At 49.8% G+C, this 12,352-nt stretch overlaps 2 protein-coding genes across 2 annotated transcripts in view; both read left to right on the top strand.

Moving 5' to 3' along the window:
- Window positions 1–7,728: 7,728 nt before the first annotated feature.
- Window positions 7,729–8,426, top strand: LOC131496952 (reprimo-like protein). Its single transcript, XM_058702830.1, has one exon. The coding sequence runs from the start codon at window positions 7,729–7,731 to the stop codon at window positions 8,311–8,313; it is 585 nt and encodes a 194-aa protein (XP_058558813.1). The 3' UTR covers window positions 8,314–8,426.
- A 1,745-nt stretch (window positions 8,427–10,171) lies between these two features.
- LOC131497273 (cytoplasmic phosphatidylinositol transfer protein 1-like) overlaps window positions 10,172–12,352 on the top strand; it is a 196,878-nt gene continuing 194,697 nt past the window's right edge. The window contains exon 1 of the mRNA XM_058703454.1: window positions 10,172–10,446. Within this exon, the coding sequence (XP_058559437.1) occupies window positions 10,318–10,446 (129 nt within the window). The 5' untranslated portion in view covers window positions 10,172–10,317. The remainder of the gene's footprint in view (window positions 10,447–12,352) is intronic.

Below are 12,352 nucleotides of genomic sequence, written 5' to 3'. Positions count from 1 at the left end.
GTGAAGACAGTTCTGAGGATAGAAAGTGAAACCAGTCCCATAGCATGGTAGATGGGGGTCTGGCTCACCCAAGGAGCCTGCTGGAGTGCTGACCTAGCAGTCAGGAGACCCAGAGGCCAGAGATCTCACATCGTAGATGGTCGTGGTCCTGCCTCTGAGCCATTTCCTGCCTTCCTGAGGCGTTCTGGAACCGACAGGCCTATGTAGGGAGCTTTGGCTTCCTGCAAGGAAAGATGTGCCCGGAACTTTGGCACAGCCCGGAACGTCTCAGTTCTGTGTTGTGAATTGTCAAGTGGCAATTCTTCTAGGTTTCTCCGCACTGTTGTCCTTTGGTGACGTTCCTGACACTGTTTTAGGTCACAGTTGTCTCTTGTCTGGCCCTGCTCTGACCTCAGTGTCAGTTTACTTTGTTTTTTCAGCAGACCCTGACTTGGCCAGAGCACCCACTTAATGATAAGCCTCCCTCCCTCCAGTGAATATTATATTCAGTGAATTAGTTGATGAGGCCTCAATGGTCCTCCTCTTCAGATTGCTGAGGCCCAAGGCTTGAGGCCGGCTGAGGGAAGGGCAGTTTTAGGGCTTGAGGCTCTGTCTAGAAGGGCAGGCCCCCGGAATTGCCAAAGGGGATTGGATGCCAGGGTCTCAAAGCCAGAGAGCCTGAACTTGGCCTGCAGGGCTGCGTAGGGTAGCCTGGAAGAAACCCAGCCTCTAGGATCAGGCACGGTTTCAGGACCGACTCTGTAGTACGTCCCCTTCTCCCGGTCCCCTGGTGGCCAGAGCATGGAGCTCGTCTCCAGCGAAGGGTCCTGAGGATTCCCAGTGGGTAGGAGCTGGGAAAGTGGTGGAGGGAGAGACAGTCTGATGGGCTGTGGCCAGGGGCTAGTGTTCCTCCTGTCAGTCTGTTGTGCGCTGACCAGAGCTGGTTTCGTGGGGGCCGTCCTCCACACACCTATCTGCCTTTGCATGTCCTTACTTAGGAAGGTCGGCGCTGGGTCCTGTTCACCCTCTGCCGGATCCAGAGGCCAGGGCTTGAATCAGAGCGTCTTTCATCATTTAGGGCCACCCTGCCGTTCTCCATGCCTCACTGTTCGCCTGTAAACCTTTCCTGCCAGACTCAACCCTGATGCTCCCTTGCATCCCGCCACCTGGGCCCCCAGCTGAAGAGCCCTCCTCCCAAGACTTCCCTGCCCCCTCCCCAGCCACCCCTTAGCCCTGGCTCACACCCGCCTCTTCCAGAAGGGTGGATGTCATCCTGGCCGAAGGTGGTAGAGCCCGCCACTGATCAGCCCTGGGATCTTGGGAAGTTCCTTGACCTGGGTCAGCTTTGATTTCATATCTGTTAGATCTGGAGAATAAAAGAGCTCTCCTAGGGTGGTGACAAGGAATGAATGAAGCAATGTGTGTAAACAGTACAAAATCCGTTCAGCATGCCTCCATTTGATAACTTCTTTGGGCCATAGGTTTTTGAGAACAGAGACAGCGATGACCTATTTTTTGGTGTCCCTCCATGCTCGGCAGCGTGGTCACTAGAGATCTGTTTAGATGGGAATGTGCCTGCCCAATCCTGGTCCGTCCGAGTGGCTGGGGCGGTCCAGGCGAGCCAACAGCCACCCCCCGAGGCTCAGGTTGAGGCCCCCCCCGCCCCCCACCTAAGCCACCCCCGGGGGGGTTGGGGGGGAAGCCAGTGCCCTGAGGGATTTACCTGTGTACTGACTTCAGGTAGTTGAGGGGACTCATTCAGACAGTGGCCTTTGCCTAGAAGGCTTGGCCACATCCAACCGGGGTAATAGATACCATTTACCCTTAGTACCGTTAGGCCCTGTGCTGGGCGTTTTCCACATTCATAACCTCCATTCGAGACGTCTGCCGTGGTGCCCCACCTAGCATGCCTAAGTGGTTAGTGGCAAATCGAGATTCGAACCCGTGTTGTTTCCCTTTAGGCGTGTCCCTGTGCTGCTCTGGCTGGACCCTCGTGCCTGGAGGGGAAGCAGCTATGTAGCAAGAGGCCCTCCCTTTGGAAACTTCCCTCAGTTGTGCTTGTCCCTGCCGAGCTGGCAGACATCGGGCTGGCACAGGAGTCAGAGGCTCCGAACGTGAATTGTGAGCCCCTGCTTCCTGGTCCACGTGGGCTCTTGGCACCTCCGGCGGCAGCATCCCCCTCGCACCCTTAGTTCTGTATCCAAATCAGCCCTTCATTCCCTGCTTTTTTGTGCCAGCGTTTGGTGTGGCATACAGAGGCCTCTCCATGCCCTGATTACGGTGGACCCACCCATGGCACATAGGATTCCCCACCTCCTGAGATCCGAGCCCTCAGATTTCTTCTCTTCCCTTGTTTCCTTCCTTAAAATCCACTCTTGGCTTTTACTTTTGAATTCAGAGGCCTTTGCATTGCAGTTTGAGGAAGATGGGCTGACCCGCTGCCTGCTGCGGGGAGGGGGAGAATTGGCTGGGGGTGGTGAGCTGGAACCTGCTCATCTGGCCGCCGCCGTCTGTCTCTGCAGGTGTCATGTGATTCTCCGAGGGAGCTGCAGTGTGAGCGGAAATGCTCTCGGTGGTGGAGAATGGACTGGACCCCCGGGCTGCCATCCCGGTAGGCAGTCGGAGAGGCTCAAGGGTGGGGAAGGGGGCACGGGACAGCCATGTCATTGGTTTTCCTCACTTTGAAATGAATGAGTACTGTCTGGAAAGCAAGGCCTCGGGTGAGAAAGAGTTATAGCAGAAGCAGGCTCTGAGGAGATCCTGCCCTTTCTAGAACATCTTATTGGTGATAGAATGGGAATTGATAAAAAACAACGGATTTTAATACGGGCTGCCTGAAGACCAAGGATTTCTCAAAGGAAGTCATACATATGGGGCGCCTGGGTGGTTCACACGGTTAAGCGTCATGATCGTAAGCGGCTCATGGTCTTGCAGTTTGTGAGGTCAAGCCCTGCATTGGGCTCTCTGCTGTCAGAGCAGAGCCTGCTTTGGATCCTCGGTCCGCTCTGTCTCTGCCCCCTCCCCCACAGGCACATACATGTATGCACATTCTCTCTCTCTCTCTCTCAAAACTAAGTAAACATTAAAAGAAGGGGCGCCTGGGGCGCCTGGGTGGCGCAGTCGGTTAAGCGTCCGACTTCAGCCAGGTCACGATCTCGCGGTCCGTGAGTTCGAGCCCCGCGTCAGGCTCTGGGCTGATGGCTCGGAGCCTGGAGCCTGTTTCCGATTCTGTGTCTCCCTCTCTCTCTGCCCCTCCCCCGTTCATGCTCTGTCTCTCTCTGTCCCAAAAATAAATAAAAAACGTTGAAAAAAAAATTAAAAAAAAAAAAAAAAAAAAAAAAAAAAAAAAAAAGAAGGGGCGCCTGGGTGGCTCAGTCGGTTGAGCGTCCGACTTCGGCTCAGGTCACGATCTCACGGTCCGTGAGTTCGAGCCCCGCGTCAGGCTCTGGGCTGATGGCTCGGAGCCTGGAGCCTGTTTCCGATTCTGTGTCTCCCTCTCTCTCTGCCCCTCCCCCGTTCATGCTATGTCTCTCTCCGTCCCAAAAATAAATAAAAAACGTTGAAAAAAAAATTTAAAAATACATAAACATTAAAAAAAAATTTTTTTTTTTAAAGAAAAAAAGAACATTCGACTTTTCAAGAACATTAACATGAACTGTTTGGGCTAAGATAAAAATAAAACAGTAAAATATTTATCCATAATCCTATCAGCTAACAGTTCAAACCAGGTTTTCTGTATTCCCTCCCAATCCTTTTCCAAAACACATAGGTAATTTTGACATGCTTATACTATGACAGAACTGTCTTTATCTTTCCCAAGGATTTTACATATATGTATTTTATAATTGATTTATGTAACAGACCTTAACGGAATACTTACATGTGTCAGGAACCAAGCCAAGTGTTGAGGATGCAAAATGAAGAAGAAAAGCAAGTCCTGCCCTCAGAGTAATCCCCCCACCCCCCAATTCCTGTGCTGTAGGTCAGGAAGTATTCGTTCTGTTTAACAGATGAGGAAATTAAGCTCAGTGAGGTTAAGTGAAATGTCTGCAGTGACCCAGCTGTTGACCAACAGAGCTGAGACTAACATCTGCCTCTGACTGCCAGGTCAAGGATCTTTCCTTTTTTCCTTCTTTCTTTTTAAAGTTTATTTCTTTATTTTAGGGGCGCCTGGGTGGCTCAGTCAGTTAAGCGTCCTATTTCAGCTCAGGTCACGATCTCACGGTTCGTGGGTTCGAGCCCCACATTGGGCTCTCTGCTGACAGATCAGAGCCTGGAGCCTGCTTCCAATTCTGTGTCTCCCTCTCTCTCTGTGCCTACCCTGCTCATCCTCTGTCTCTCTCTCTCTCTCTCTCTCTCAAAAATAAATAAACATTAAAAAAAATTTTTAAAAAGGATTAATGAAATACACAGCTTTGGATGGCATGGACGAAGAATAAACACTGAACCTCCATAGCAAAGAACATTAGTATCTCAGCATGTCTAATGTACAGAGATATATGCAAACATTTCTTCCTTGACAATGAGGCTGGAGAGATGTTTGTTCTGTAATTAGCGAAGTTAGAGGCATTTCTGATGTTTGTTTAGTGTAAACATTTCTAACTATACCACTTAACCATCATTATATTTTTAAAGATTTCATTTTTTTTAAGTAATCTCTATACCTAACGTGGGGCTCTAACCTACAACCTCGAGATCAAGAGTTGCAGACTCTAATGACTGAGACAGCCACGTGCCCCTTAGCCATCATTGTTTTAATGTTTATTTGTTTTTGAGAGAGACAGAGACAGAGCATGAGTGGGGGAGGGGCAGAGAGAGAGGGAGACAGAATCTGAAACAGGCTCCGGGCTCTGAGCTGTCAGCACAGAGCCCGACACGGGGCTCGAACCCACAAACTGTGAGATCACGACCTGAGTCAAAGTCGGACGCCCAACCAACTGAGCCACCCAGGAGCCCCAACCCCTTAACCATCATTTTAAACATCTATTTTTATGGTGGCATAAGAAGTTCCACACGGATCACAGGAATCTACTCCTGAAGCCAAGAGCACATTGTATGTTAGCTAACTTAACAATAAATTACATAAAACATAATAATAAAAAAATAAACTAATACAATTTCCCACACTGAAATCCTTAATCTGTTCTCTTGATAATTTAATATGTACTTGGTAATACTGCTTACATAATTCACCTGCTTAGTTAAATATTTAATATTCAAATATTTAATTTAGATTAAATTATTTAAAAATTCTGGGTTAATGGCATTCAAATTAATGTAAGTGTTCTATATTTTCTTGTCTTGTAGGTGACAATTTGAGGTTAACTTCAATTCCTCTCATTTTACTAAGCCAACTTTTTCAAACCTTTTCTGTAAAGGCCAGACAGTAAATATTTTAGGCTTTGCAGGCCATATACGGTCTCTGTCACATATTCTCTGTTTCTTTCCCTTCTTTTCTCTTTTACAGCCCTTTAAGAACACGAAAATCATTCTGAACTCATAGGTTGTATCAAGACAGACCATACACAGGATTTGATCCATGGGCCATAAATAATAAATATAAATAAAAGCAGATGGTATATGAACACTTACATAACAAGGTTCATATGGGTGTCCATAATGGCTCAGACTTCATTACCCCTTTTCCTCTACAACTGAAGGGCTTTTTCCTACATCTTGTCTATAAAATTAAAAAGTTGAAAATGCATAGGAGGTATTTAATGCTAGAGATGGGCTGGGTCCCCACAGACTCACAGAGTTATAGAATATAATAGAGAGAATTATAGAATTCCCCTATAGAGAATTATAGAATTCTACTGTAAGAAGAAATTGTTGCAATTATCTAATTTGAACCCTGTATATTTTAATAAATAATATAACTAAAAACTCATAATAAATGATGAACTGATTAACTTACAAATACTGGAGGGATAGCAGGCCTTCAAATGTGTCTTTACGTAATTCGGTCAGATAATTGTCACGGAGAATTCTGCAAAATGAAAAGGTCATTTCTCGGTCAAAATGCAAAATAACTACAACTATTTGCTACACAGGACCGCTAGATGTGAGAGAAACCTGGGTGATGGTGCCACCAAATACACTAATTCTTATTTAATGTAGGGATGGTGGTCTCTGCTGTTTGATTCAAATCTTTTCTTCTCACATACTCCTTTGTCTCTCTCTCTCTCTCTCTCTCTCTCTCTCTCTCACACACACACACACACACACACACACACACACGTGAATTAGTTCTAATGGCGGAGCGGTGGCTTTGAGATACTCCATGCTGGGGACATCCTGGGTACCCTCACACCCACTTGCCAAGCCCTTTCCATCCTCAGGTCTTTCCCTCCGCCACCACCAGCGGAATCTAAGCCTCCCACAGGATCTTCTGCCTGGACTCAAAGACTCCTAGATGCTTTCCTTCCTTCTCCACAGCTCAAAGAATGCAAATTATACAAGGATGAGAAACCATCCCACATCCCATAAACACAGGCAAAGATATGAAAATAATGACAATAACCAGGATCGGGGGCAATGCCCCCCGCCTTCCCCATAGGGCTGCAGTGTAAACTGGTTCGTTTCTGCAGAGCAATTTGGTAGGATGTAATCTTTGGATTCTGTGGGTCCATCGTTCAAAAAATCAAGAAAAAAATAGTTTTTGCATACACTTTGATACAGGCTCTTTATGGTAATATTGGTTCTGATGCAAAAAAAGGGGGCCAACTAAAATATCCAAAAATAAACATCTTCCTTAAATACATGGTAGTAGTCTCTACCCTTGAAACACCATTCCTTCACTAAAAATTGTATTACAGATCAGTAGTTCTCAAAGCAGGACCCGGAAGCAGCATGAACATCACCTGTGAGGGTATTAGTAATGCACATTCTGGGGCCCCCAACCCCGACATAATAAGTCCTCCAGAATATTCAGAACCACTGTTGTAGATGAATATTTATCACTACGAAAAGATACACAATTAAATGACAAAACAGTAGGTACTAACAATGCATCTCTATTTGAATAAATGTATGGAGACTCGCAAAGAAAAAAAGCCCAGATTTTGTACCAAGGTGGTAACGTCGACACTCTGGGGGGTAGGATTTTGAGGTTTTCGATTTTTTTTTTCATTTTGCTAATCCATACTTTCTAGTTTGCAATGGTGCGTTTTTTGCCAAAAGGAACGGGGGTGGGGGGAGACCTCAATAACTTCTTTTTGAATTAAAAACAAAAAATCAAATGGGGCAGGATGGGGGTGGGGTGGGAAGGACGAAGACAGCACGCCCCGCAGCCACAGCTTTCAGCCTGGGGACTGCAGCGAGGAGCGGGTAGGGGCGTGGCGGGACCGCTCGGACCCAGCGCCACCGCCCCAATGGAGAAGGGAGAGAGGAGGGCAGCCAACGCCAGGGGTGAGAGCTACTTCTCTGATGTCCAGGAAGGTCTACTGGGAGCCAAAGAGCGGAGCAGAAATTTAGGGCCGACTTCAGGAGGAGCTGAACCGCCACGAGCACCGATTCCCGGAATGGGCGCCTCGGGGAGATTTCCCAGCCCGAAACCCTCCGCCACTGCCCCCGGGGCGGGGCTGCCCGCTTCTCGGACCCAGAGGACTCCGGGGGGGTGGGGGTGGGGGGCGCCGCAGGGGGGGGAGCAGGAAGGAGGCGGGAGGGGGCGGGGCCGTTGCTAGGGGAGGGGCGGCGGGGCCGGCGAGCCGCGCAGCAGGCAACCGCGACCCGCGCTCGGCTTTCCGGATGCAGCTCCCGCGCAGCCTGTTGCTCGTTCCTCCGGGCCGCCGCTTCCCGCCCGGTGCCCAGGGCCAGGCGGCCCGAGGGGTGCCGGCGCGCGGGCGGCCTCCCGCCTTCCCCTCTCCCCGCCCGCGGATGGACCCCAGCATCTCCGAGAGCGCAGGCGCCGGCCAGCCTCCCCGCGCGCCCCGGCCGGCGCGCCGAGACCCCGGGCGCCGTGCTGCGAAGAACGCGACCTTCCTGAACCACAGCGGCCTGGAGGCGGCGGGCGGCTTGGGCGGCTGCGGCGGCGGGGCCACCCTGGGGAACCGCAGCCACGGGCTGGGCACGTGGCTGGGCTGCTGCCCCGGGGGCGCGCCGCTGGCCGCCACCGACGGGGTCCCCGCGGGGCTGGCGCCCGACGAGCGCAGCCTGTGGGTGTCGCGCGTGGCGCAGATCGCTGTGCTCTGCGTGCTGTCGCTCACCGTGGTCTTCGGCGTGTTCTTCCTGGGCTGCAACCTGCTCATCAAGTCGGAGAGTATGAGCAACTTTCTGGTGGAGGAGCGCCGGCCCTCCAAGGACGTGGGCGCCGCCATCCTGGGGCTGTACTGAGGCCGCCTCGGCCCGTCCCCGCCAGCCCGGCCGCAAGCGGACGAGAAGGGAGACCGGGACCCTCGTGCCCCTCCCGGGCTCTGCCGCCGCCGCCGCCGCCTGGAGGGCCGCGCAAGGAACAGCGACGGGCCTCGGGGCGCCCCGGCCCGGGGACACGGTGAGACTCGAGGCGGTGGCGCGGGAAGGGACTTCCACACCCGGGTCGGTCCAGTGTGCGCTTCAGCGTAGCGGGGTGGGAGAGGTCGTGGGAGGCTGCGTGGGGCTGAGGTCACGTGCGGGGGAGTTTTGTGCGTACGTAGACGCGTCCGCGTGCGGGTGAGTTGCAGGGTGCGGCAAGTTGAGGAATTCGAATCCCTGAGCTCGTGGGCCGGATTTTGCATTTGGAAAGAACCGTGGTAATAAACCTGCTGCCGTCGGGCTTCCGGCGGCTTCCCATTCGCAACTCTTCACGGAGTGTGTGTGTAAGTGTAAGGTGTGTTGGCTGGGGCGGGGTGGGTGCGCTGTGTACCTCACAGGCGGGTTGGCCGCCTGACTGCGGAGCCGTGGGGGGTAGGTGGGGGGCTCTTGAGACCCCACTTGGAGGAGGCCAGGAGGCCGTAGTCCTGGAGGGGAACGGGCAGGTCCTGCGGGGTGGCCAGACAGCTGGGGAGATTATTGAAATCTTTGGGAAATTGGAATCTATTCCGTGAGGGGGAAAAAAAAGAAAAATCAGTGACTTACCTGCAAAAGGGAAGAAAAGCAAAATTAATATATCAGAACAGTGAATAAAAATTTAATCTGGGGGTTGGTGGGGCGCTAGATCTAGGTAAATTACAAGGCCAAAGCCCCATCTAAGGGCTTGCTTGGACACCGTCCTTGTAGTGTGGAGCAGGAGTAGTGGGAAGAAATGCCCTTGCTGCCGGGGGTGGGGGTGGGGGGATGCAAGGGTGGGAGAGGGCTTTGTGGCGCGGAGGACCCAGGACATTTAAAATGCAGAAAATGACCTCCATATGCAGCTGTATTCAGGGAATTTTCAGTCCCCCATTATGAGATACCCCGTTGCCCAGAACCCAGGCACCTCTTGGAGATGCAGAATTAGAGTAAAGCGGTGTGAACGGGCTAGAAAGATGCCACTCATCGGCCAAGGGCGAGTGCGTGGCTCCACTGTCTGCAAGCGTCTGATCTGGGGAAGGGCTAAAACTGGGCATTATTCAATTTCGTCCTCATAACAATCCTTTGAGGCAGATATTAGCATTATCCCTACTTTACCTTTCACTGGTGGTGAATCTGAGGCCCAAGGAGGTTAGGCAAGGGGCTCAAGGTCACACCTGTACCTAAAGGGTGGGGGAGGTGACATGCCAGCCCAGAGAGAGAGAATCTTTTTTTTTCTTTTTCTTTTTTTAATGTTTATTTATTTTTGAGACAGAGAGAGACAGAGCATGAACGGGGGAGGGGCAGAGAGAGGGAGACACAGAATCGGAAACAGGCTCCAGGCTCTGAGCCATCGGCCCAGAGCCCGACGCGGGGCTCGAACTCACGGACCGCGAGATCGTGACCTGGCTGAAGTCGGACGCTTAACCGACTGCGCCACCCAGGCGCCCCATAATGTCTTATTATTTTTGAGAGAGACAGAGAGTCAGAGTGTGAGCAGGGCAGGGGCAGAGAGCAAGGAAGACATGGAATCCATAGCAGGCTCCAGGCTCTGAGCAGTCAGCACGGAGCCTGACGTGGGGCTTGAACTCATGAACCGCGAGATCATGACCTGAGCCGAAGTTGGACACCTAACCGTGAGCCACCCAGGCACCCCTGTCTTTTTTAAACTCTTGTTCAGAGCTCCGAGAGTGGAACTCGCACAGTGACAACAAAAATAAAATATTTCCTTATTATAAAGTGATCAAAGAACTGAAAAACAGTACAGTAAAATAATTTTCTTAACTGACGTTCTTTTGACCAACATTAAGATGGATTGTCTCTTTGGGGACATGATTCCGGTTTAATGATTGCAAATGTTTTGGGAGATGTTTTATGACTTCTGGTTTTATCGATTTCAAAGACTGTACGTCCATCTGCCCGTCCACGCATCCCCCACCCACCCAGCTGAGAGCAGAAGGGGCGAATGGGACGTTTACAGAGAGGGGCCAACCGCCTGGATTGGTAGGTAGCCTGAGGGGACTTGGTACTTTACGTTGTGCTTTTTCTGCTTGAAAAGCATATTGATCTCAATTTTCAAAACACAGCTCGGTTTGTAGCTGAAGAGGAGTAAGTTTTATAATGTTGCCGACGCTGTTGGTTGTCGTGGATTAGCCATGCTCTCTATGCTCTCTTCATCCCTATTAACCGGTTTCTTTATCCCGTTTTCTTACCCGCGCTATGGGCACCGCACCCACCTCAGAAGGTTGCTGTCAGAGTCCTGGATACTCATGCTAATGCTTACTCGCTAGCTCAGCCTAATTAAGATTTCTGTTAAGCTTGAGATAATTTGTAGCCAGTGTCTTCCAGATGAAAAACAGAGGCCTCTGTTGACACGTTTTGTTATTCTAAATTGGGACCATCCTGACTTTATACCCAAGAATTCATCTTTAGTTCAGTCATCACGTAAGCTGGTGTAATTCTCTAGGGGTGGCTGTCATTATTAATTTATATCTGACCTGGTTCTGAAAAAAAAATATTAAAGGCGGTGGAACCCTAATTTAGGACTTAGTGGTTCTTGCTTGGCCCATTAGTCTGGACCCGTGAAACCAAAATTGTATTGTTATTGTTATTTTTTTTAATGTTTATTTACTTTTTGAGAGAGAGACAGAGTGCGAGCAGGGAAGGCGCAGAGAGAGGGAGACACAGAATCCAAAGCAGGCTCCAGGCTCTGACCTGTCACCACAGAGCCTGATGCGGGGCTTGAACCCATAGACTGCGAGATCATGACCTGAGCTGAAGTCGGACGCCCAACCAACTGAGCCACCCAGGCATCCCCCCCGCCAAAAATTTTTTTTAAAGATTATTTAATAAGTTTAATCTCTACATTCAATGTGGGACTCAAACTCATGACCCTAAGATCAAGAGCTGGACACTCCACTGAGTGAGCCAGTGAGGTGACCCAGGACCTATGAAAATATTAGAACGATTCCCTAAGAAAGCAGACTAACAATTAATGACAACTTCAAACATCATGCTGAGTACTAGGGTTTCTTTTGACTCTCGGACATTGTGTCAACGCAGGTGATTACAACTAGTCTTCCCATCTTACAAATGGGGAAACAGAGACTCCGAGAGACCCATGACTTCTCTCAGTAGTTAGTAGTGTGGTCACAGGGTACCCACTCCCAACCCCTTGGCTACATCCTGTGTGTGTTTGTCAGTTTCCCGGTGGCTGTGCTACTGGGAGCATCTGTCGTGGGCACAGTAGGAAATGTGTGGAGCGTGTTGGAAAGCGTCTGGATTTTCATCTGGATTTGTGGATTTTGTAACAGGGTGTCTGCTGGATGGTGTGCTTGGGTAGAGCTGGCACTCTATCTCAGCGGATGGGTATTTCTATCAGAGAAGAATGGACTTGCCAAGTCAGTCTGGAACATCAGGAGTTGAAAGACATTGCAACTACGAAAAAAAAACATTATTAAAGATGACTCTTAAGATGTCAAGAGGGAAAAGAAAATGACTTCTTAGGTCAGAAAAGCGAAAGCTATCATGCTGGGCGAGCCACGAGCTGAGGGATAGCTTCTCAAGGGCGGCTTAAATGCATTAGATTAGTCTGCAGTGTGGATTAAGGGACTGCGGGGATTTAATAACTTGTGTATGAGAGAAGGGCCCTGCAAATGTTACACTGTCATAAAAATGTAACCCTTCTAATTGAATTTAGAAGCAATATTAAAATTATTCTTTTGGTGATGCTTCCTAGATGTATTAAATAAAATATCAAGAGTCACAGTTGATTAAGCTGAAACTTGAACATGTGAGAGTTGTTTACACATGAAATTCTGTTGCTGGGGGTTATTTTGATTTTTTTTTTCTGAAATGTACTAAGAAATTTCTCCTTTTACCTAATTTATGGTCACTCCACTGTTTCAGG

This window comes from Neofelis nebulosa, chromosome 16 (genome assembly GCF_028018385.1).
Source record: "Neofelis nebulosa isolate mNeoNeb1 chromosome 16, mNeoNeb1.pri, whole genome shotgun sequence".
NCBI lineage: Eukaryota > Metazoa > Chordata > Mammalia > Carnivora > Felidae > Neofelis > Neofelis nebulosa.
This window is presented reverse-complemented; position numbering and strand designations above follow the sequence as displayed.